Here is a 26,383-nt window from a genome sequence, read left to right on the forward strand (position 1 = left end):
ATTGCTCCTTAAATTATCGTCATTTGTTTTTTTTTTCTTTTTTTCGTGACATTTTTTTAATATTTCTAGAAAAAAAATGTGTGAAATGTGAAAATAATTTATTTATTTGCACTTATACCATTTTGAATCCAAATAATTTAATTTGTTTATACTTCTACTTTTCACTAATTTAGGTTAGCTGATTCATTTGTTTATATTTGTGAAGACCGGAAGTGTCATTATTTGGAGGGAACAGTTGCTGCACAGCTCCACTTTGTCCTCAGGGGCTCCCTGCTAACCTCTTGTGTGGAGGCCATACCTGCTCAGGTGATCTACCTGTGTGGGCCAATCAAGTGCTGCGTGTGCTCCTGTGTGAGTGGCACGAGGGGCCGCGTGGGCGCCATGAACCAGCACGAGTTCTGATTTAACCCCCACATCAAAGAAACAGAGAGTGATCCGGATCAAGGAGGAGGGGGGTTCTCAATTATCCCTCCGCGTGCAGATAGGTGGCGCGTGCTGGCAGCGGGTGTCACGCCTGTTTTTGACAGGATAAAAAAAAAGGAAAAGAAAAACGGTGACGGTCTCCGGTGTGACACTCACGGTCCAGTCAGACCTGCCAACAGGACCCCCGACTCCCCCTCAACCTTCCAAAGTCACCGGAACCAGTTTTATTTTTTTGATCAGAGGGAGGGGGGCACGCGCTGCAGCAGCACTTTTTTCTCCTCGTGCCATTTCTTCATCTGCTCGTTCAGCGGCGGGAGGCACGAGGCTCTCCGGTAGGTACCTGCTCCTCTTCTCTACCCCTCCCCCCTCCTCCTCCTCGCGCACCTGTCTGCTCTCACCTGTCTGCAGCTACCTGCGCAGGTAGAGGTGACAGGTGTGCGCGCGCCCGCTCGCTGCTGCCGCTCCAGGTGTAGAGGATGCAGAGGTGAGGGAGGGAGGGGGTGGTTTAACGGTGGCTGGACCGAGGCAGTGAGCCTCAGCGGGAGGAGAGGGGACGGCAGGCCGGGGAGGAGGAGGTCTGTCCCCGCATGCTGCTGCTGCCGCTCCCCGCTAACATCCGGACCGAGGACAAAACTGGATCAACAGCGAGTCTGGATCTGAAACCGCGAGATTCTGCACTAAATACAGAAACACACGAAGATGCAACATAGGAGGGGACTGCAAATTTAGAAATAATAAAATTAACGCTTTTAGATCATTATCGAAAAGGGACTGAGTGTGAGACACACACACACTCAAACACACACACTGCATTTAAGAATGTGTGTTTTGTTGAAGTGCTGCGGCCTGACTCTTTTCTCTTTTCTGTGTTTGTTAACCGCATAGTCCCGCACCCTGTAGCTCTGGTGTTTCCTCCCAAACAGTTTCAGATGAATGATCGGTTTTTAATGACTGGATCAACTTTGGGGCAGTTTTCTTACGCGGAGACACGCGCGTATTTCCGCAAAGTGTGTAAACAGACGCATCAAAAAGAGAAAATCAACAAGTTTGATGTTGTTTAATTATTTTATTAGGCTACACACACTGCTCTGTGTGTGTGTGTGTGTGTGTGTGTGTGTGTGTGTGTGTGTGTGTGTGTGTGTGTGTGTGTGTGTGTGTGTGTGTGTGTGTGTGTGTGTGTGTGTGTGTGTGTGTGTGTGTCTCCTCCTCTCTGTCACAGTCCTCCTCTCATCACAGACCGGGCGGACGGGGACGCGGGGCGGCAGTGCGCGCGGGGCACGCTCTCCAACCAAACAAACAAAGTCAAAGAAAGAAAGTGTGGAGAGTTTTAATTCCTCCTAAAGTTCGCTGAAGTGGTCGCAGGGGGGTCCAGGCGGGTCTCTGATTCTGGGATTTACTGTGTGTTGGTGTTCAGGAGGGAGCAGCGGGTCCGGATCTTTGGCTCCATGCGGACCGGACTGACTCATCCATGAAGCAGGAGATCATGGCGGAGGGTCCCCGCTGCAAGAGGCGAAAACAGGCCAACCCCCGCAGGAAGCACGGTAAGAACACAAACACTCACAGAAACACACGCCAGCACACATACCGACACACACCGGACCCTGTCCCGCAACAAACTCCCGCAGAACCTGTCCGTCCACGCCCGGCTGGAGCTTGTCACCCGCGTGTCCCCGGACTCAGAAAAGTTATTTCACGGGGACTTTGTGGAGGTTTGGGGTTCGGGGGTCTCTGCGTGGGGGCTTCAGGAGTCGGTGTATGCGGATTCTGCTCTGGAGGGAGAGGTCTGGGTGAAGTCTAAGAGCAGGAAAAACCGTTATTCAGTCCGCGTGATGACCTGTGGATCCGCGCGCCGCGTCCAGACTCTCCGGTGTAACTCAGTCCCATTCCTGCTGGTCTGCGGGTTCATGTCTGACCCGGATTGGAACTTTATCTTTTTTTTTAATATTGGAGACATTGATATAAGTGTGAGTGTGTGTGAGCGTGTGTGTGTTCAATGAAATATTCCTAAACACAAACACCAGTTGTTGTTTTTTTTTTTTTGTTTGTTTTTTTTTTACAAACAGCTTGAATCAAAGTGAAATCTTAAAATTGCAGATACAATTTCATTTTTTCAAAATCTTTTTTTAAATTATTATTTCCTGTTTATTTGTGTTGACTGATCCCCCCCAAACAAACAAACAAACAAACAAACAAAGAGAAGAATGATCTTTTCATTCAGAGTAAAAAAAAAAGGAGACATTAATTTCAAGATAAAATCATCTTTAATTTTTATTTTCCAGTCAGACTTTTTTGTCCTTTTGTGTTTTAATAATCATACAGATTGATTTTCATGCTTTTATGTTTTAAATTATTATTATTATTATTATTATTTCTTGTTTAAATTCTGCTTTAAACAGAGGGAATCAAAGCGCACACATTTAGTAAAAAGGCTGCTAAAGCCTCATGAACTCTCAGCTGCTCTAAAGGTTTAGTCCGTCATTTATTCAGAGTCAGAGTAAAAGGATTTAGCGTGCAAGGTTTTTATTATCTGTACACCTTAAATGTTGTGAACCGACTTTTAAAACCTGGAGGATAAATTAAAACACTTCCTCTAAAACTCCTTAAATCGATCCCATTCCTCCGTCTTGAGGAGCAGTTTCCTCCCGTCATGGAGCTTCACTCCGTTGTGGTTTTCCTTCTTCTGGGGATTCGGCTCCGTCTCCTCCTCTTGTGGTCTTGGGGGGGTTGTTGATGGGGGTGAGGACACAGGGGTGGGGTGGAGGGGGGGCAGATTAGGGCCTGGTGTAACAGGATCCGTGCAGACTGATCGGCCTGCTCCGTCTCTGAGTGTGTGCGTCCGTCACATCCAGCTGTGAGGCTGCAGCTGTTTGAGTCGCTGAAACTCTGAAAGACAGAGACCGTGCAAGCCTGAGACCCTGAAACAGAGACCCTGAGACCCTGAGACCACCAGTCCTCTGGCTGCAGTTTGGTCTGATCTGCTTTGATCAATGTACGAACTATCAGTCTGATTTAGATTCTCTCTTAAACTCTGTGTGAGTGTGTGTGAGTGTGTTTGTGAGTGTGTGTGAAGGGGGGCTTCCCTGTAAACTGTTTAATCTGAGCAGTAATGATGGAGGGTGTTGCATGGTGAGCACGTTATACGCATCAGAGCGCGCTCAGTAATTCTGCTCCCCATAAATCACACTCACCCTGGAGTTCACGTTAAGAAAGTTGTAAAGAAAATTAAATCTGAGCATCAGTTTTTGATTTAAAATTAAGAAATGATGAAACCAGACGAGGACGGTCACGGAGGTGGTGTCAGAGTTTCAGTTTGATAAAAACTAAAACCAGTCTGATGTTGACCGAGTGATCCGTGTTGACTTTAGATTGTGACACACACAGATCCTTCTCTAAAGGAGAGACCAGGGCCGCTGCAGAGACCACTATCAGGTTTTCCTGTTTATGCTGCGTTCACTGTCCTCGGTGCGTTCACTGTCCTCCGGTGTCAGGCTGCCTGCTGCACCATTCATGCCACATGTCTCACAGCCGTGTCATTGTACCCGACACCCTGCTGCTGTTTACTGTCTCCATGTTTACAACCTGCACACACACACACTCACACACACAGTCACACAGTCTGAAGGCCTACTGTGTGTGTGTGTATTTAAATCTTTAGAGATCCCTGTGTTGTAAAAATAAAATCTGTGTGTGTGGAAATTCTCTTTTTTATTTTAGGAGGTGTTACAGTGTTGGATAATAACACACTTGGTTTCGGTACTAATCAGTGTGTGTGCGTACATGCGCATGTGTGTGTTTTTTGAACACTTTTAAACAGAAGTGTGAGAGATTCAGGATTCAGACCCAGGATGTTGGATTGCTTGATCAGGCATCTTGGGGCCTTGGGGTCAGGATCTGGATGGAGGGTTTTTGTCACCTGGTTCAGGTGGTCTCAGACTCCGGGGCTCGGAGTTGAATCGTTTATCAATCAGTGTGTTTTTATGAGTTTTTGGGGTCACGTGATTCAGACAGGATCAGGTTTTAACTGGACCTGGTTCAGCAAAGTATTTTTTTTGAGTCTTCAATGTGTCGTGTTTTGTTGTTGGTCTTAGATTTGTAAGGAGTGCTGCGTTCAGGGACACCTCAGATGTCAGTTAAACCCAGATAAACTGATTTTAATCACTGTGAGTTTAACAAAACTTATGTTTTATTTTAATTTATGAAAATAAAAATTTAACAAACGTCAGAACTTATCCTACTTCAACATGTTTGCAGTTTTCCTCACAGATGTCTGTCTGAAATCCTTTAAAAGCTTCAGACATGATTTCATACAGAATAACTTAATTATGGAAAAGAATAACGAGCTTTAATCACTGACGTCAACAGGAAACCAAGAAGATTAGATTTTATTCATCAGGTGTCTCACTCTGACTTCCTTTAAACTTTAATGCTAACGTTTTTTAAAGCTTTGGAGGCCATGATGTCTGACGCTGGACCCTCACCTCTACAAGATGTGTGTGTGTGTTAGTGTGTGTGTGTGTCCCTCTAATGTGTGTATAAATCAGGTTTAACGTCCCTGTAACCCATAAACACAAACACACTGATATGCTCCTGATGCCTTTTATCTCTTGCTCTCACTCCGTCTCTCCATCTGTCTCTCCTTCTCTCACACTGACCTAAATGTCTTGTATACCCCCCCTCCCCTCCTCAGTAAACACCTCCCTCAGGGCAGAAAAAAGAAAAGCTGCTCCTCTCTCCTCCTTCTTAATCACAATTCAGACCCTCGCTCCGCCGCCGGGGCCGCTCAGCTCGGCGACGTCCCCGATGAAAAGAAGCTGGAGAAAAAAGGAAGAGATGGAGGAGAGGAGAAGAAAAGATGGAGGGGAGGGGGGGAGGTTTATGAGGAGAGGAAGAGGATGTTAGGTGGAGTGAAGGTGTTTGTGCCCTAAATAGACCCCCACCTCGTCAATTTGGACAGAATCACTGCGTAACGAGTGACTGACTGGGACGAAGATGAAACTTTCTGCTGGTGCAGTTCCTCACCCTGCCTGTAGGGGGCCGCTCGGGGCCCCCTCGCTGCAGGTCACGAATCAGGTTTAAAATGCAGCATGTGATATGAATTCTTAATTTGTCTCGTCCTCCGCCTCCCCGAGACGTTTTATTGTGAAGAAAAGCAGATTATCTTCACCCTCAACCCCCCCCTCGGGATTTAGTCAGATTTCTTCTCAGACACCTCAGGTCCTGTGGTCGGACGGCAGAGGAGGAGCAGGGCCGGGGACCTTTTGTTTGGGAGGAGGGGGGGCCCGGTTTATTAACAACAGGAAGTCTACTTAATGCGTCCTCCGCCAAAATAAAACACATCAGGAACAAGAGCGACCTCGGCTCCTCACGGTTAATTATTATTTTAACATAATAGATTATTATATGATATATAATGTGTGTGTGTGAGTGTGTGTGTGTGATTTAGATCTGATAAAGACCCCCGATCTTGAGACTCTTTACATTGACCCCCCTAAACACACACACACCTGTCCTCTTCAGCTGTACCCCTCTCAGAATCTGTCACCTGTCACTGTGTGTGCATGTGTGTGTGTGTGTGTATATGTGTGTGTGGGTGTCTTCTTCTACTGTTACACAGCACATATCTGTGCATCCTCTACGTCCCCCATGATGCATTGCACCATCTCAGCTTCACAGGAGCTGAACAGGTGTGACTTGGACTCCTCACATAAACATCTAGTCCCCGCGCTCAGCCTCATCCTCGTAGGCCCCGCCCTCCCAGTAACAGTTTGTTTGATAGGCCTAGCTCCTGCGGCAAGGTCACACACACTCACACACACTCACACACACACACACAGAGGGAACGATCAATAACGGATGGCTGGTTAAGGTGTCAGGACATCTGTGTGTGCAGACCACCGCTGCACGCCTCAGTGACTCCGCCCCCCTCTTCGTCCCCCTTCACCTCTGTCATTCAGCTGCAGGCTCCGCCCACCTCAGCGTGTCTGTTATCGATATGTCACACTTTGTTGCGAGCGCTGTTCTCTCCCAGCTGTCCCTGAACCTCTCAGCAGCAGGTGTGAACAGGTGACAGAAACACTCACAGAGACGTTCAGGGGCTGATGTGAAAGTTTGTTTTATTTACATCAAAGTTCCCACTGCACTCGAATGCACCACGGTGTCACTCGGTAACTCGCCCCCTTTAGAGTTCACTGACTTCACCTCGAGTGTTCAGGAGGATCGTGCTCTCGCCGCTCTCACTGAAACCTCCTCGGGCCAGATCACATCAGATCAGCCTGCTGTGACACCGCTCCACTTCCTGGTCACAGATCCACCAATTAGAGTAATGAGTGTTAGGAGCGCGCTCAGTGCGAGCCCCAGGGGAGTCCTGCTGAACTGACCCCTGAGTGAGAGGTATCTGAGCTGACATCCTGTCAGAGCCCGTCCTCACTGACCGGTCTGAGGGAAAGTTCTCCACCTTGGAGTCCAGTGTGAGGTTGTTAGGCTGCAGCGTGACCATCCAGTTACAGGATCAGGACTAGACATCGAGGTTAGAGACTGACCACGTCCCAACTCTGCTGGAGTCTGCAAGATCTGAAAGTTCAAACATGGATGATCTCATCTGAACACCTCCTCTGATTGGTTGTTTTTCAGAGTGTTTTACTCAAACACACTTAATTGTTTGTATGAGATGGTCAGATCGTCTTCACGCGCTCCGGTTTGACTGACAGCTGCAGACGGACAGCGGTTACGGCTCTCGGTCGTCTTTTCTGAGCCAAACAGGCGTGACTGCAGCGTTTTGTTTGATCAGGAACAATACTGTTTATGCAAGTGTTGGTGTGAGTGTGTTGTCACTTTTAAAACTCAAGGTCGTCACTAAAGTCTTGGTTTATGAAAAAAATCTCATGATATAAAAGATGAGAGAGGAGATGTGGCGCTATTTAAAGACGTGACTGAAAGTTTTCGTCTGAACATGTCGTCCCTGCAGAGGTGCGTCTTATTTCTGCACCCCAGATTTAGTTTTCAGGTTTTGTTTCTCTTTTGTGACCTGCTCAGGGTGTCCGGTCTACCCCGCCCCCTCTCTGATCCGGCTTTCTGCACCTTTAGATCCGCACCATCCTTCCCATTGGACCAATCCCATAATGCATTTGTTGGTTCCCACGGTGACGGGCCCACCTTTCATTGAAGCGGCTGTGAGAAGTCTCGTGCATGGCCTCTGTGCTGCACCACCATGTTTGCTGTGGGATTACCAGACTTTGGTTTTTGGGAAAGGGGGGGTGTAAAGGTAGCCATGGGGAGGACCCCCTGTGGGCCAGGAATGCCGGTCAGGTCAGGAGGGGGAGAGCTGGGGAGGCAGGGGGGACACTCGGGGATGGGGCAGGTGCTTTTGTGAGTCCTGTCAGCCATCAAAGAAACAGGCTGAGCTGAAAAGGTTAGCAAAGGAGAATAATCCCCCCTCCCATCCTAAAGCAGCCCCCCCCTCAGAAATCCTCCCCGCCTCCAGCCTGCACCGACAGACGCTCCATTCTGCTGCTTTTGTCCGTCGTGATTTATTACAGCTGAACACTGAGATGTGTTCACACAGATGTGTCACAATGCACCATAGACTCATAAAAACACTGAAGTTAGTCGAAGGTGAAGAAAAACTAAAAATGCACCAATAAAAGTGAGATAATGATTAAACACTGCACAGTCATCCTTTACAAACAAACTAAAGTTTTTAATTGTCAAAAAATTACTTTCATCCTTTAACTAAAAAATGCACCGAGCATTACTTTCTGAACAAACTTTTAAAAGTTTATCATCTGCACAGAAAAGTTTTTTTACTATTACAGTAAAGTTTATTAGCAAATAAAACATCTTGAAATGCACTAATGTAGTTTGAAAACAGAAAGGAAGCCATAAAAAAGTGCTTATCTCCACTGTCTTAAAATAGTATGTCTCGGTTTCAAACTTGCACCATGATGTTTGTTTCTGCACCCTTATCTGCAAAGAAAGTTACATAAGTTTGTCGACAAGTTTTCCCTCTCAGAAAAGAAAACGTTCACCTAAAAGTTTTGTGTAAAGTTTTAATTGTTCCACCCTTTTGTGGAAAGCAAAATGAAAAATCATATAAAATTGCACCGTCATGGTTTGAAACACTTCCTGTGCCAAAACTCTGAATGATCGTTTTTTATGTTTGATACCTAACCAGGATGAAACAGGAATCCTCTCCTGACTTGATTCTTCACTCTTAAACCAACCACAGGTCAGCTGACGAGTCATCATGGCGACATGCAAACGAGCAAACACTTCGCTGACTCATCACAGAGTTTCAGTTTTGGACCCACGTCTGGAAAGTTTTGAGCTGATCTGAAAATGCGTATTTTGATCAGCAGAACTTTCTGACTCTGTGAAATCAAAGATCCTAAACGCAGAGGCTCCACTCTGTTTTTTTTTATATTTTAACTTCCAAAGAGGGGCTCTTACACTGAAAGGCAGGATAAATGTAAAGTATAATCCCTCTTCCTGTCCGGTCTGGAGCTCCTGTGTTGGGGTTACTGGGGGCTGCCTCTGTGGGATGGAGGTAGGTTGGGTGGATGATGGGGGGTGTACAGGTTGCGTCATGGGACCCGAGGTGTCCCCTTTTGTGCGGCCTGTCAAACGTGGTTAACATGCGGCCATTTATCTCCTGAACCCCCCGGGCGCACAATGGTCTGGGTGAGCCGAGGCTGACGGCGGGAGAGGAAGGGGGGACGAGGGTGAATCAGGGGCTTTAGTTGTTCCCCCCTCCCTCCTCTCTTTCTCTCTTTCTCCCACTCTCTCTTTCTCTCCCTCCATCTTGTTGTCTCTGAGCCCTCTGCCCTCCTCCCTCCTCCCCCCTCCTCCCCTTTGAGGGGGGAGGATGGTCCTGTCATTGTTGGCCTCTTTATTCCCCCCAGGCCGCTCCTCGCTGTGGTGCGGCGTTTATCCGACAAGGTGCTTCAGAATGTCGGCCACCGCTGCCAGACACGTTGGACCTTGTGAATGTGTCACACTGAGCGTGCCCAGGAGCGTCACCGCGGGAACAATGAGGTTGATTGTTGGTTCCCACAGACCCCCCCTCGCTGTGCAGCCTCCATCAGTAACAGTCGTACCTGATAACTCGTCCTTAGATTATCAGGAAACTCAAAAACAGTCATTTAACTATAACTTTATCGATAACCGTCCGGTTTACAGTAACTCTGTTATGATCGGATCAAACATGGCCGCCCTAGATGTGGATCTGATGCTCTGTTGCTCTGTTGCTGTGTGGTTTCTGTGTTTGTTGTTGTGTCTAATCTGCGGTTTGAGTTTTCCGTGTTTGGATTCTTTATTTTACTTCATTTAACAATAAAGTTATTGTTGTCATTTATGAGCCTGTGTTGATATTTTACCGCTCCGTGACAGGGTACAGCCTTGTTGCATAGATAAAAACTAATTTCAGTCATGTTCATCCTGTTTTGATTCTGTTTCTCAAATTTAATTTTCCTGAATCAAAGTCAGTTTTGTGCTTTGAGGTTTCTGCCTCTGATTTTTCTCCTGAGTGGTTTCCGTCTACAGTCAGCCGCTCTTTGGTCGCACATGAGATTTTTTTATCAAGTATTTTCTGGCTGCAGCTTGTTGTGATTCTGTTGAGAAAAAGTCTCAACAAAGGAAAAAGAAAGTTTTTCGAGTTATTCGACATTTAACAGATTACCCATGAAAATAATCATCAGATTTATCATCGGCTCAAACTCTGCTGCCGGGGTGTCTGATGGTGTCAGAGCCGGTCTTGGAGGAGGAGGATGGAGATAAAGCTCTCTTTGATTTCTGGATGAAATAAATAAATCCTCCTCTGGCTCTGAATCTGCAGCGAGACGTGCTCAGGTTTTGTTCTGAGCGCTTTCACTCTGAATACTGTTTCATTGTGTCGGCTGAGACTGCGAGCGGCTCAGCGGCTTGTACTCGCTGGTTCTAACGTGGCAGATAAACCCCCCCAGCTTTGATATCAGCTGCCCCCCCCTCAGCCTGCCAGCACCTGCCAACAGGGAGGTATGCATGCCCCCCCTAACAGGATTATAGTGCTCTGTAATTGATTCATTTGCAGTGAGGGGAGGTGACAGAGCTTTGCAGAGAACAGTTTAGGTAACAAGCGGCCCAGAATCAGCCGACTCCATGTGTCAATTTTATTACATCAGTCCAGATGAACCTGAAAGAACGGCTTTGTGTCCGCCTCTGAATGGAGGTCACTGTGTGTGTGTGTGTGTGTCTGTGTGTGTGTGTGTGAGATCGATGTGAAACAGATGAAGCCTGTTCACACATGGATGATGGCAGCGATGATGATGATGATGATGTGACAGGAGAGCAGGACGAATCAGGTCGGTCGATACCTCGCTCTGGATCCAGTCAGCCAGGGTCAAACATGGAGGTTAAACATGTTCATATGTTTCTGACATGCTACGCGTGGCTAGCATGAGCACAGCTGGTTTAAAACCCAGATCATCCCAAATAATCCAGTTTACAGTCGCTCATCGCTGCAGCGGTCAGAGCGAACATGTTAGGGTTGTTATTGTTATTGTAAACCCTGATGCTAAGCTAAGCTACGCATCTGCCCCTTTAAGAGTCTTTCCAGTCCACCTGAAGCACCCCCCCCCTGCCCCCCTTAACTCCAGACTTCTTAATGACCATGGGAAAAGGAAGCCTGGAGCAACACGAGGTGACCTGGTGGACGCAGCCTGCCCTGAGGTGATCGTGGCGTTTGTGGGGTGTCTCAGGACGTCCCGGTCTGTGCGATAACTACAGCAGACTGAGACAGTAAAGTGACGCTTTCAGCCATGTTTACTGATGAAGATGAAAGAGTGAGGAAGACGAGGAGAAGATGGCTTCCTGTCCTGGTTTCAGTGGCGTCACAATCCTCCTCGGTCCTCAAATCTGGGTTAAATGCAAATTGATCCACGCGATGGCAGACAATAATTACCATCCGACTTCTGTGTACGTGCAGCAGACCAGAAGAGAATCCAATGAGACCTGGATCTGTCTGCTGGGGGGGGCAACAACACAAACAAAGGATGGGAGGGGGTGGGGGGCCTTGAGCCATGTGACAGGTGGAGAAACTCATCACAACAAACTGACCGACTGTATCTGCAGAGGATTAAAATGAATCTGTAATATATCCAGAAAGGCTCCGTTAGACGTCTGTTAGAGGTCTGCTAAAGGTTGAAGGTGTGTTTACGATCTGTGAGGAGGCTGCTATAGGTGTGTTAAAGGTGTGTTTCACCCGTTATGCGTCTCAAGTCTTTAATACGTCTGTTATGTTTCTGTTTACCATCTCAGACTAACTGAGCAGGAGACGCAGTGTTCCTCTGATGGACTTTCAAACTGTTCAAACATGAATTATTGATTATTGATGTCAGCGTACACACACACACACACACACACACACACACACACACACACTGTCTCTGCTGTTTTAGAGCAGATCAGACTCTCAGTTTGTTGATGCTCTCAATCAAACACTCGCCTCTCATGGGAGGAGCCAGAGGTGGCGATGCCCGTCCCCCGAAGTTTGACTAAAGCCCTGTTTCCACCAAGTGTTTAGTGTTAGAAATACCGTAGTCCGTTGATTGCCAGGTTGGTCAATTGCAATATTTTGGGAACAACTTGGCTATTTCAATTTAGCATTCGAATTTTCGATAGGATGTTTATCTTCTGCATTTTTTACTTAACACTAACAATAAGGCCCCGTTTACACGACAGCGTTTAATCTGAAAACACTAAAACGCAGTGAAAACGCTGTAGTAAGCATGCCAGGCCTGTAGGTGGTGCTATAACTGTCTTGTCCAGAAGCCCCTTTTGGTAGATCTCCGCCGAAGTAGTGTTGAGCTGATCATCTGGTGTGTTGGGGAATACTAAGTTAAAAAGTGGAGCAACAGATGCTCATTTTGTTGAAAGACAGTCAGCAGATTCAGCAGATTGAGCAGCACAGGCTCAACACGGTAGCTCACGACGATCGTAACAACGGTACTATTGTCCTGTTGTCCTGTTGTATGCATGAAGCTTGAAGCGGAGTGTGACGTCAGCTTTTCCACTGAAAACGCCAGCTCCCACTCTGGAGGCTGATTTTCAAAAGTTGGCGTTTTAGGTCGGCTGAAACGCCGTTTCCATGAAAACACGAAGCTGAAGCGCAACAAAACGTTTGCGTTTCACCCTAAAACCGTTGTCTTGTTAGCGGCCCCTAAATCATTGCATAGTATCACTAACACGACAAAGGATACTGTCAACATATAAACAAGTCTTTCCTGTAGGCCAGGCCTACACGATATGATGAAATGAGACAAACTGATGCATGAATTGCTATTTTTAACTATGACTATTACAAAAACAGAATATTGAGTAGTTGATTTAATGCATTTTGCTAGAAAAACTAGCATATTGACTTTTGCTGGTTTGACCTGGAAGTTTGAGTACAAGTGACTATATCCCTTCCAGGTCTGCGTGAATGAAACTTTTTCTGCCTTTGCCATTTGAGGTTTCGATTCGATTAATTGTTTAGCCTTAGCTTACACACCGCCTACCAAGAGGGGGCACAATTGGCTGCAAATACGCAAACAGAATCAGGCTTTACCGATCCGAGCATACCAAACTGTGCTGATCCATACTGGACTGCTGAAAAACGGGGCTTCAGACTGAGCTCAAGGCATTTCAAACCCAGATTTGTCAGTGTTTTCCAGACGTGAAACCCATGCCAGCCAATCAGAATGAGCCCCTGTGACGTTTGACAACCAGAAACTCAATTTTTTGGCATCTGATCAAAACCATGACACTGGAATTTTTAAGATTTTCACTTTGGCAGGAGTTTTCAGAAAACATCATTTTTAGCGTATAAAAATTTGTGTGGTCATGGCGTAAGACGGCCTGTGTTGTAAGCGGCTGTTTTATCTCAGACAGAAAAGGTAAATAAATGAAAATCCTTGATGTATCCAAGTATGTTTTATGTAAAAGTCAATGGCCTACTTCATCTACCTCAGTCAGAAAACTTTGGCTCCGCCCCCTCAGACCCGCCCTCTCAAGCTTCCAGTATGAGGAAGTGTTTCTCATAAATCATTTCCATTTCTTATTTTTATAGAATCAAGCAAATAAAGAGATAAACTATCTTTAAATTTGTAGAAAGAAGCGCTAAATTAGTCACTGTGAGTTTCTGAGGCTACTTTTAAGTCATGCACGTGGTCCAACCTGCAAACACCTACACACCTGTGGTATAACTGAAGCCTGTGAGGTCTTTTCTGATTATTTTTCTGTTGTTCATTCTTTTGCACTTATTCTCTTTTTTTCTCCTCTCCTCCCTCGGTCTCCGTCGTGTCTCTGCGCCGGCTCCTTCGTCCTGGCTCCGTCTAAAAGCAGGTAAGAGAGCAGACGAGATAAAAACAAGCAGCTTCCTCTTTTTTGTGTTGACACTGAAGTGTTCTTCAGTCTGAGTCAGTTCCCTCTGCTGTAATCTGCTGACACCAGGTTTCACCCCAACACCTCACACACACACACATATACACACATACACACACACTCACATCTTCCCGTCATGCCCTCTTTTATTTCTTCTTTCACACTTCCCTCTTCTCTAACGTTGCCTCCGTCTTCTGGGGTCTGAAGGTTTATAAGTGGAAACTTTAATCAGGTTTGAGGTTCCCAGTAACTGAGCTTTTATTTTGAAAGAGCCTTTTTGGTCCTGATGAAGTGTTGTAGTTTCTTGTTGTCTCGGAGCCTCTGCAGCTGTGGTCAGGAGGATCATTTTACACAGAGAGAGTTTGATGTTATATAAATCACTTAAAGACGGTTAGACGGAGCAGGAAATGTTTTGTTTTTTTTAACCGTTTGTTTATGAGACGTTGATGTCAGCTGTTTGGTGTTCAGAGCAGAAAAACAGATCATCATCATGAGACGCTGAATCACAACCTCAGGTGTAACAGGTGTTCAGACACCTACACACTCAGGCTGCAGCTCCTGTTGAGTGTGTGTGAGTGTGTGTGTGTAAGCACAGTACACAATAGATTTTCTTCTTCTCCTTCTTCTCCTCTCTGTCTCAGTTCCTCATCTCTCCATCATCCTCTCATCCAGCTGACGACTCTTTCCTCTGCTTTCCTTCAGAGCTCGATGTTTTCAAAGTGTGTGACTGTTTTTAATCCATGTTTTCGCTCCACAAGAAGAAAAATAGAGATTATAAAAAGAGAAGGAAACACGTTAAATAAATGAAAAATAAAAATAACATCAAGAGAAAAATACAAAATGTCTATGAAATGTAAAGCTCCTTTGATGGTTTAAGAAGTAAAGGAGAACCAGGGTTGATCCCTGAGGAACACCACGGATTATACTTGAAGATTATCAATCCTAAGAGAAAAATCTGAGATTATATCAATTTATAGTCTTAATACAAAGCAAGATTATCAGTCCTAATTTACATTTTAACCATAATCTGAGATTATTTCAGATGATTAATCCTAATTTACAGTAAAAGTATAATCTTAAAATTTTTAAGATTAAAAAAAAATCTTGATTCTGAGATTATTCCAGATTATAAATGACAATTTACTGATTTTTTTTTAACCTTGATTTACAATAAAAAATCAATAAAAAAAACTATAAACCAAAAATATTTTGGATTTTTATTCGTGATTAACTCTTGAACTGTAGCCTGAGATTAATCCAAAATTTTAATCCTAATTTTTACTAAAAGAACATCATTAGAAACTAGTTTTAATGAACTTAAAATACACTTTTTATCTTCTTTGCTTCTTTCCTTCTCCTTCTTTTCATTCTGAGAGTAGGGATGGGAACCTTTCACATTTGAAACAATATGGTACCCGATGCCCGATTGGTACTTTTTTGGTTTTATGTGGTAAAAAATATCAATTTGTTTAACAATATATATTTTTTTAATTTAACATATTTATTCCTCAATTTATAATCTTGCAATTCTGTGTTCATGTCTAGCATGGAAAATCCCCTACTCTTCCACTCCCTCACAGTCACAAGGATGCATTCAGGTACCTAAACATGGTACCTTTTGATTTAACATGATTTGGTACCTGTTACTTTTGACAGAATTTGGTCGATACCCTAAAAAGTACCTAATTCAGTACCCATCCCTACCTTAGAGGGTGTTTGATGAAGGGCTTTTATTTTGAAGGAAAGTAAAAAGGGACTTCTAGTCTGCTCCTCTGGGCGTTTGACTGACAGATGTACCGATGATTTGAACCCCTCCACTCTTATCAATGTAACAAAAGAAAAGAGCATTGGTCATCAGCAATATTTTACTAATTAATGAATCAACAACAGAATGACTTAGTCCGACGCTGCAACTACAACTTGATTTGTCAATAACTCCTCATTATTTTGTTTGTAAATGTCATAAAATTGTCGTAATATGTCTGTTCTGTTTTGTACATTGGGCCCTGTAGCTGCAGTATCATTGTTTCCTTCTACCCAGCAGCACACTCGTCATTTTTACACCCAGCGCCCATGTTGTGTAAAGAGAGAGTGAACTTTCTGGTGCCCATGGGTGTGTCGGTCTTAAAATAAGGTGTGGTCAGGCGCTGCTATCTTGAGGACATAGAAAACATCTGTGTCTGAGACCAACAAAAACCTGGTGTAACGAAATAAATAGAGCTGTGCTTTCCTGATATTTAGAGGACATATTGTGCAGCTCATCTGCTCATTTGTAAGCAGAAAGTATAAACACTAACACACCTGTCTGTTGGATCACCTGGCTCTTTAAGGGAGTGAGAGCAGATGACCCACATCATGTCGTTGAATTAATGAGGGGCTTAATCCAGCCTCTTTGGGCCCTGCACATAGCGCCTAGATTGTACGACGCTTAGCAAGAGACGTGACAAGATTTCATTAATTCATAAAATATTTAAATTTGATTTGTTTACAAACAATCAATCTGAGCATTCAATAAATAAAACATAACTATCAGCACACACATTAACACACACACACACACTCAGCCTTACCCACATAGCTGAGTGACCTCGTGGTAACATTCCTGCAGGTTTCTAAAGGGAGGAGCACAGTGTGTGTGTGAGTGTGTGTGTGTTACAGTGTGTTACAGTGTGTTTGGGTGTGAAGACTAAACCAGGGATGGCAGCATGAGTCAGGAATGAACGACGACAGAGGCTTTCTATTTCAGGACATCTGACACACACACCTCTAATAACACACACAAACACACTCTAATGCAATAATGCATAATCACGCATACAGACACACACCTGACACAGCTGCTGTGAGTCTCAGACGTGCCCACAAACAGGGATGAAGAGGAGGGTCAGTAGAGAAGAGTAAACTAAAACTAACGCCACATTAATAACACAAAACACACTTTTTATGAAGCTCATAAAACCTGACACGGTCAAACAATCGAGTCCTGTGTGTGTGAAGGAAACAGGTTCAGATCCTCACCGCTCCAGGACGGCTGAGGAGGATGGAGTAAAGAGTGTACGGGGTGAATAGAAGAATGAGTGAATGAATGAATGAATGAATGAATGTCCAGCCGCCTGTCACTGTAAAGTCTTTAAACTCAGCATGCTGTAGCTTCAGTCTCTTTGTCATTGCTCACGCTCACTGTGTCAACACAAAAGGACCAGCCTTTATGACCCAGGCCTGCTGGGCTGAAGGAAGCCCTCACCGCGGCCCCCCTCGCCTGCAGGTTCAGCCTCATAAAAACAGAAGTGTTTATTATTGGTCAGGTAATAAAGGCAGTTATTGAGTAATTTCAGGAAGTAGACCATCCCTCCTCCTCCTCCTCTCTGCTGCTCACTGACATGTGAGCGTGGAACAGAACACATGACCACCGTGGCTCAACGACCTGAGGGGTGAAAAACATCATCCTGTTGAGGGATTGTTGCTAAGGTAGAGAGTAAACTTTAATCCTACAGAAACAAACATGAAATCCGTCTGAACTCAGAACAAAAGTTTCCATCATCGAATGATGTGTTTGGAACGCTACAATGAGACGGTGTTGAAGATGATGATGATGATTATGGTGAGAATGGTGATGATCATAATGATGTTAGTTATCATTGTGATGTTGGTGCTGATAATAAGAATAAGGGTGAAAATAATGATGAAGAGAATCATTGGAATGATGATGATGATAATGAAAATGAGATTAAGGATGAAGATGATAATGATATGACGATGATGATAGCAGTAATGATGATGATGATGATAAGAATAAGAATATGGATGAAGATGATAATGATATGACGATGATGATAACAGTGATGTTGATGATGATGATGATAATGAAAATGAGATTAAGGATGAAGATGATAATGATATGACGATGATGATAGCAGTAATGATGATGATGATGATAAGAATGAGAATATGGATGAAGATGATAATGATATGACGATGATGATAGCAGTGATGATGATGAACATGGGAATAAGGATGAAGATGATAATGATGAGGATAATAAAGATGATGACGATGATGAGAATGGGAGTAAGGATGAAGATGATAATGATATGACAGTGATGATAACAGTAATGATGATGAGAATGAGAATAAGAATGAAGATGATCAGAAGGATGTTGATTAGCATTTTGATGTTGATTCTGATGACAAGAATAGGGATGATGATGATGATGATGATGAAGACAGTCATTGAGATGAGGATGATGGAAAAGGGAACAAGGATGAAGATGGTAACAATGGAGAATGATGATGATGATGATGATGATGATGATGATGATAATAATGATGATGATAAAGATGATGATAATAATGAGAATGATAATGTCGAAGATGGTGATCATTATTATCTTATTTTGATGTTATGATGGTAGGTGGTAAAAGTTTGAATGATGATATGATAAACTGAGATGATAATGATGATGATGAAGATGATGATGATGATGATCATATGATAATGATAATGATGATGATAGTGAAGATAATTGCGATGATAATCATAAAGATGATTATGATTTTGATGGTAATGTTAAGGTCGATGATAATTACTATAATAGGAATAAACTGAAGATGCTGCTGCTGATGGTGATGATAATGATGATGATGATCATGAAGAATGTTGTGATTAAAATGATGTTATTAATTAAGATAATGATGATATGATCAAAATGATGTAATTAATTGAGATAATGATGATATGATGATGATGACGATGATAATAATGAGTATGATAATCTACATTCAGATGAAGATGATAGTGATGATAATGAGGACAATGAGGATTATTATGGTAATGGTGATGAAGACCATAATAATGATCATAACAAAACTGCAAATAACTAAGAAGAATGTAGTGGCTATATGTAGATATAAATAAAATTGATGAAGATTTTGACGATATGATGATGATTATTATGGTAACGAGGATGATGATGATGATGATGTACATCAAGATGAAGGTGAGGATGCTGATGCTGGCGCTGAATATGGTTCCAGGTTGAGCTGTCTGCGGTCTCCACTTCCTGTTATGTTAACCTTTAATGTGTTGTTGAGCTCTGATTGGCTCTGGTGGTTTCTTTCTTCTTCTGTGGTTGTTAAGCGTGTGGTCAGTAGGGAGCAGGAAGCAGCTGAAGAGTTTACTGGCAGAGAGAGCAGAGGGAGCGATCCCGACCTCAGGTCTGTCCTCAGTGATGGTTTATTTCATGAGACGCCATCACAGACCTGAACACGACGATTTGAACGTTACTTTTTTAAACTGGTCGATCAATGAGTTGACGCTTCAGCTGTTTAAGTCTTTATTTGTGTAGCGCCAAATCATAACCAACGTTATCTCAAGTTTTTAAAATCTACTCAAATATCCAAAAGGACACTCTTTTTTTCTCTTTTGTAGGTTGTTTCAGGTTATGTTGTTTTCAAGAGGTTGTCGTAGGTGATGCGTGTTGTTGTTGGTTGTTGCGGGGTTGTTTAAGGATGTTGAAGGCTGTTGTAGGCTGTTGCCATGGCGTGGTTATTAGGTGGTTTCTTTGTGAATGTCTTAACATATGGTGATTCAGGTCTGCAGCTGAACTTCTGCTTTTTTAGAGTGTCATAGCTGTTAAAACAAACTAACATCTTTACATGATGGAAGATTAGACATCTTTAGTAGATCAGACTGTGAATGTGTGCAACGGGGCAGGTTTGGATGCATCTGCAACGTGAGAAGGCCCAGACTGTTCGAATACGTTTTTGGATGTCTGATAAACTTAATATAAATCTGAAATCACCTCTTCAAAACCAACAGTTTCTTTTGTGCTAAAGCTAGCTCTGCCTGCTACATCTTGATCTCTTCATTGTACCGTAGATGTGAAGGTCACTTTCAAGGTGACTCAGAGATTTCAAACTTGAGGACTTGTTTCCTCCTCTCTAAAAAAAAATCATTATTTAAATGATTAGATAATAAAAAATCCCATATTCTTCATCCTTGTTTATTGCAGCTTGAATAACTGTTGTATAAAAATGATATGAAAGTAAGATCTGTGTGGTTTTAGCGCTAAATGTCAGCATGCTAACTGAGGTGTTTCTGATAACTGTTTACTGCTCGATATAAAAAAAGCTCCAAAAGTTTTACTTTCCGTAAACTGACGGTTAATGTGTGAGAGTAAAAACTGATGACAGCTGCTTTTCCTCTTCTCCTCCTGTTTTCCGGTGTGTGTGTGTATGTGTGTGTGTGTGTGTGTCCGGCTGCAGGTTGTGGACACACTCTGGTCTTGTGAGTCAAAGTTAAAGTTTGTCCATCAGCAGTTTCACTTCTTCATCTGTTCCAGGAACGGATCCATGTTACCTCTAATGTGAGGCAATACCTGACTGTGTGTGTGTGTGTGTGTGTGTGTGTGTGTGTGTGTGTGTGTGTGTGTGTGTGTGTGTGTGTGTGTGTGTGTGTGTGTGTGTGTGTGTTAATTAGCGCGGTTTAGCTGTGGGAGGGCCCTGTTGCCAATCAGGAGCCAGCTGTGGGCGTGGCTTTTTAACTTGTTTTATATTTAACGAGTCGGTCAGCTGTTGTCATGACAACCACATGGTGCTGTCAGTAAAGTTGGCGCCAAGTACTGGGTTGTCTTCTGTGTCTGGTCCTTAGTGGGTCTACAGGGTTGGGATTGTGTGCTGAAGCAGGAGCAGATCCAGACTCACCTGGACCAGGACTAATGTGGTCAGACAGAAGAACGGACAGAAAATTTTAAGCTTCAATCTGACACTCAGAGATGAGACAATCACATGTTTTGTGACAGTTTAGACTGTATTTTTGATTACAAAACGTTTCTAAATATTTTATTTTATTTTATTTGTATGTTATTTTTTTTATTTTTTTTGCTAGTTAACGCCAGACAATGGGAATTTTTTATTTTTTTCCCCCCCATTTTCTTTTATTATTATTTTTGTTTCAAAGCTTTACAGGTGTATTTCATCCAGTGAGTTCGTTAGGAAACAGAACCATTTCATTAAAGTAATTGCAATGCATAAGTGTAATAATATTTAGAAAATAATGTTTTAAAATATTTTTAAAAAGTTTGAGATTTATATATATATTTTTTAATTTATGAAAGATGTGTTAATAGTTTAAAAAGATGCTTTTAATTTTATTAATTATTCTAAAGATTTTAAAAGTTTTAAGAGTTTCAAAAATGTGTGAAATAGTTTTACACTTTTACAGTTTTATAAGAAAGATTTTTTAGAGTTTATAAATTCCAAAAGGATTCAAAGTTACTGAATGTTTTAAAGTTGGTAAATTATTTTAAAGATTTTAAAACATTCAAGAATTTTGAAAATATGTTCTACGGATTTTAAAACATTTTTAAGTTTTTTAAGTATTTATAGAGGCATCTAGAGTTATAAAGGTTTTAAAGATATTTATATATTTTACAAAATGTTTAAAAGATGTTTTAAAGATTTCATAATGTTGTAGAGTTAACAATTTGTTTTTAAGGTTATCAAGAAGTTTTAAAGACATCCATATATTTCAAGTTTACAAAATGTTACATTACTTTATTAGAAATGATTTTTTTTATAAATGAGAAAATGTCTAAAATTCCTCTAAAAATGTTATAATTTCTAAAGTTTGATCAGTTGAAGTCTGATCACCTGCAGACATGAATAATTGTGAAGTTTTTCTTCATCATTTCACAGATTTAACATCTCCTCTTCTCCTCCTGTGTAAAAATTCAAATTCTCCCACCTGGGAACATGAATAATTCAAACTCTCTGGATCTGCCCCCCAGAGAGGCTGCTGGGTTTAAAACTCAAACTGTGTGTGAATCCATTATTCACACCTACAGTCTGACTCTGACTTCAGGCAGCCTACTTTTATATAAAGGACAGCCTAACACACACACACACACACACACACATACACACACACTGAGGATGATGATGATTAATTGAGGTGTTACAAGGAAAGAATAAGTTTGAAGAGCTTCAAAATGCATGTAGAACAAGATCCAGAGCTTTATTTTTTAATTCTGCACCTTCAACGTCTGCAGGATAATCCTTTATTAATACACACACTCTTTCACACACATACACACAGACACATGAACAGTTGAACTGACTTTTTGTGTTGTGAAACAAAAAGACAAGAAAAGTCACGAGTTGTTCACACCTCTGACCTCCTCTGACACATCCAGTGTGTGTGTGTGTGTTTGTAAGAGTGTGTGTGTGTCAGGTCTTATCAGGGCACAGCAGCCATGTTTCACGTACTTTTCTTTCTGTAATCAGAGGTGGAGGTGAGAGATCGGGGCTCTAACCGTCACCCTGCTGCTGATAGGGTTAACGTCTCAGGTCTGCAGCAGAAGCAGCTTCACACTCAGACTCAGAGATCTCCTCTTCCTCCTCTCTGCTAATCAAATGGAGCTGCTGATTAGGAGCTGTGAAAACACTGAGGTGAACTGATGAAACCTTTGTTGCGCTCAGGCCTCGGGTGTGTGTGTGAGTGTGTGTGTGTGTGTGTGTGATTCTCTGCAAACTTCACATCCAGATAAGTGAGTTCTTTCATCCTGACGGTCAGTGGATGTGACAGGCGCTCAGGAAACAGTCTGTTTTACACATGAGTGACTCAGCTGTGATCACATGGGAGCTCTTTGTTTCAACGCCAAAACATTTAGAGCTCCCCCTACTGACTGTCTGCAGAATCGCTCCTTTATGTTAACAAGTGGGGCATGGGTCAAACTGACTCATTTCATTCCTATGAGTTATTTAATGCCATAAAAAGAGGGTTATGTGCAGGGCTGCAACTCAGATTATTTTTGATGTCGACTAATCTATCGGTGATTTGTTTGATTGGTTGATTAATCACGATTATTTTGTGTTTCAACTTAATTTGGCCTTTAAAATGTGCAGACCTTCAAAATTCAACCTGTGTGTTGCATTTTCACTGCATTTACCCTTAGGTAGGTTCTCTCCTCTGATTGGTCAGGCCTGTGTCATGTGAGCAGGGAACAGAGAAATTAAGTTGTTGTTCCCAGCAGGGACGGAGCCAGAATTTCAATTTTGGGTGGGCCAAACCAATTATGGGTGGGCCTTAAATTACAAAAGTTAGTAAATAACTATTACTATCCTTTAATATTTGATAAAATGTTCGTGCACCAGACTGCACCGCCTCAACTTTCCATGTATTAACAGCTGTTGGAGCAGCAACATTAACCACAGTTAAAGAAAAGACAAAAATCCACAGTCTTTATCAAAATCATTCTTATGTACTACCAGTATAACATGAGGCTAAATGATTCATTGTTTTTTTTTACCAGCAGGCTAAAAATTGTCAAACTTGGCTCATTTCATAAAGGCAGGGCATCTAACAATAACAAACCGAGCGTAAAGTGAGATGATTTTATGATATTCCTCTTCAAAACTGTTTTTTTTTTAAAACAAATGAAGAAAAAAAAATTCAAAGAAAAGTTTGAGGTGGGCCTGGGACAGTTGGGCCCACCCGTAGACTGTAAAAAAAATGGACGTCCGCTTGCTCGGCTCGAAGTGAGGTCGCCACAAAAACTGCTCCCCCTGGTGGCTGGCTGTAGTATAGGTTAAAAAATCCATCTTCCCAGCCATTTCAGATGGGCTGTGGTCAAACTTTAAAAAATTAATACACTTTGTAGAAATGTTTCTCACGTCCGATTGTTGTGGTGATTTCAAGATATAATTTGGCTGTCTTGTATTCAAGTCCTCTTTTTTGGAAAAGTAACGTTTTCATTAGTTACAAGAGGTTAAAAACGAGGCTTTGTGTGACATTTAACGATGATTGACAGCTGCTGTTCTTGCGTATTTTTTTCGGGGATTGTAAAATATGTCGGGAGGTAGAGTCAAGAAGTGATTAGACTCTTGAAAGAAAAAAAAAATATTATTTTTGTCACCCAGCTCCACTCAGATTCTCCCAGAATCCCTCATCGTCTGTACTGCACAGACTCTGGCTGCACAACCGCTACAATGGTGACTGCTTATTAGTGACTTTGGGCTTGTTTTCCAATGTTTAGTTGCTCATTGAGGCTTGCTTTGCTTTCTGTATGATCCCACCTGACTCTTTTCCATAGTCAACGTAGTCAGTTATGTTGACTAATGGTTGCAGCTCTGATTGACAGCTCTGTTGACCAATGAGGATGCACCAATATGAATATTTAGGCCAATACCGATATCGGATACTATTATTGCTAATCTGTCCGATAATGGATATTTAACAATATCAATATTGGAAAAAAAATAAAAAATAAAAAACAATCTGAGATGATGTGTTGATGTAGCTCAGAGAGAAAGAGCAAAGTGATAGTGAGAAAAGACGACCATGGAGAAGATTAAAAAAAAAAGTATGTTTTGTCTGTTTTTTGGATCAAAACAGGAAGAGAAACATAAAAGAAGAGAGTGCACTCTTCTTAGGTAGTTTTGGTGTTTACACAGTTAGAGAAAACAAGATTATTTGGGTCTGGAAAGATCATTCTCTGAAAATGGCCGGCAGCTAATGAGTAAACATCGGCTGATACCGATTTATTGTGTATTCTTACTTTTCATGGCACACACCTGTGTTACAACCAGCTAAAATATTTGTGAAGTTTGGCAGGGATCTCTGAGGTTATCTGCTGCAATGTCATGCTTGGAGGGGTGTGTGTATGTGTGTGTGTGTGTGTGTGTGTGTGCGCAGCAGTAAAGGTGGACGTCCGCTTGACACTTTCAAAGAGGAACCAATACTCGCCTGTCTTTTTTTAATTGTCACACCGTCAACAGATAATACACACACACACACACTCTCCGGGGAATGTTTGAGAGACTGACAAACAGTTTTTTCTAGTTTATTTTGAGATCTCTTGTTTTGTCTCCTTGTCTCCTTCACATAATTGCATCCTACCTTCCTTGTTTCGGCTCGCCTGTGTATGTTTTTGTGTTTCTTTGTTTGTGTCGAGTTGTTCTGTTAATCCCTCCGAGGGCGAGTCACACCGCAGATCTCTTCCCCTCCCGACTCTGTTGCTGTCGCTCGCGCGCTCTGTGCAGCAGCTGGATGCGGAGCCTGTAATTACACATCAGCCTGCCAACAGGTCGCCCATGGAAACTCTCCCTGCCTCTCCTCCCCCCCCTGTCGTTGAGGGATCCTCTCCGTTCTTAGACGGTCTCTGCATTCCTCAGTAAACATCAGTTTGGGCTGCCAGAGCCTCGCTGTGATCCCAGACCTCTCCGCTTCACTTTCTCTTCATGTTTCCTTGAGTTGTTTCGTATTTTAGATTTTACAGCTTGAATTCTTTTCACATTTTTATAGAGCTTTTCATGATCCTCAACGGTGAGGTCAAAATGAGGTCAAGGGTGAAGGTCAGAGAGGATTAATTTAGAGTTTTAAGGTGAAAATTCTCTGACTCTGCTGATTGGTTTCCGTCAAGTCAGGATAAACTCTCGTTAGGAAAGGACAGAAGGATACAGGAAAGGAAGGATGACAGTGTGACTCACTTTGAAGTAAAATAAGAACCAATAATGGTTTAACAGACGGAGCGTCCATAAATAAAAGGCCACATTTATAGTCCGTCTGTATAAATCAGGAGTGTGTGTATGCATGTGTGTGTGCATGTGTGTGTGATTCACTTCCAGTTCTGAGCCGCTAGGCAGCGTCCTCATTTCCTCTGCAGCTCCTGTCTCACCTACTCTCCTCCCCTCCTCCCTCTGTTGTTCGCTCAGGTGATCTGCTCTCAGGCGAGACACAGGCACACACACTCACACACACACACACACACACACACATACAGACAGAGCAGGTTTGATCTCTCAGTGTGTGTTAGCGAGCTGCAGGAGGAGGACGCAGCACCTGAACCTGGACAGATCTGACGGATTATTTTAAACCTAATCTGGATTATAATCGATGATTTCTACCTGTAAAAGGAGCTGGATTATCACCTCTTACTGTGCACACCTGGATAATATTTAAACCTTTATGAACATAGAGGTTAAGCTCCTAAGCTCCGCCTCCTTTGATCTGGATCTGTGGAATTTTTCAAACGGAGAGCTGTGATTGGCTGCTGAACCCTGACCCTCACGTTAAGGTTTGAGTTAATTTGATATTTTTTGATCTGTGATGGAATAAAAAATAATCTGTGATCAAGCAGAAGAGAAAGTCTTTTCTGCGTCTTCTGTATTTTAGCGTTGCACCTGCTCGGGCATCTGAAGTCTGTCTACATGCTGGGTTTTAGACTCTGTGGTCCTCAGCATGAGGGCGCAGACCCCTCAGGGGACACAGCATCCATCAGAGCTGAGATTTATTGGACTAGTTGGTGTGTTAAGGTGCAGAGGCATCTTTTTTGTGTCATTTAAAGGTGAAACTGCAGCATTAATAAGCAAAACTCAGGAGTGAAAAAACCTGGGAGCACATGTGCATCAAACACCTAGTGGTGTGTGTGTGTGTGTGTGATGGAGGGAGGGATTAATGTGTCTTTGTAACACACTCTGTTAGAGGAGGAGGGTGGGGGGGGGGTGGCTCTGTCGCGCTCGGACATAAAGAGGAAACATCATCAGGCCGACATCGAGCTGATCGCTG

The 26,383-nt window shown here is 42.8% G+C and overlaps 1 protein-coding gene across 9 annotated transcripts in view; it reads left to right on the plus strand.

The window, feature by feature from the left end:
- Positions 1-537: 537 nt before the first annotated feature.
- zeb2a (zinc finger E-box binding homeobox 2a) overlaps positions 538-26,383 on the plus strand; it is a 39,802-nt gene continuing 13,956 nt past the window's right edge. For 2 of the 9 annotated variants that reach the window (XM_074694670.1, XM_074694668.1), the window contains exons 1-2: positions 538-755; positions 1,643-1,964. In XM_074694670.1, the coding sequence (XP_074550771.1) occupies positions 1,892-1,964 (73 nt within the window). In that variant the 5' untranslated portion in view covers positions 538-755; positions 1,643-1,891. Of the gene's footprint in view, positions 756-1,642; positions 1,965-26,383 lie in introns of those variants that run through there. The other 7 variants (XM_074694665.1, XM_074694669.1, XM_074694667.1 and 4 more) reach the window with 5 other exon arrangements.

Source organism: Halichoeres trimaculatus, unplaced genomic scaffold, assembly GCF_033239565.1.
Source record: "Halichoeres trimaculatus isolate MK-OKI-2021-1 unplaced genomic scaffold, fHalTri1.1 fHalTri1_scaffold_19, whole genome shotgun sequence".
Classification (NCBI taxonomy): domain Eukaryota; kingdom Metazoa; phylum Chordata; class Actinopteri; order Labriformes; family Labridae; genus Halichoeres; species Halichoeres trimaculatus.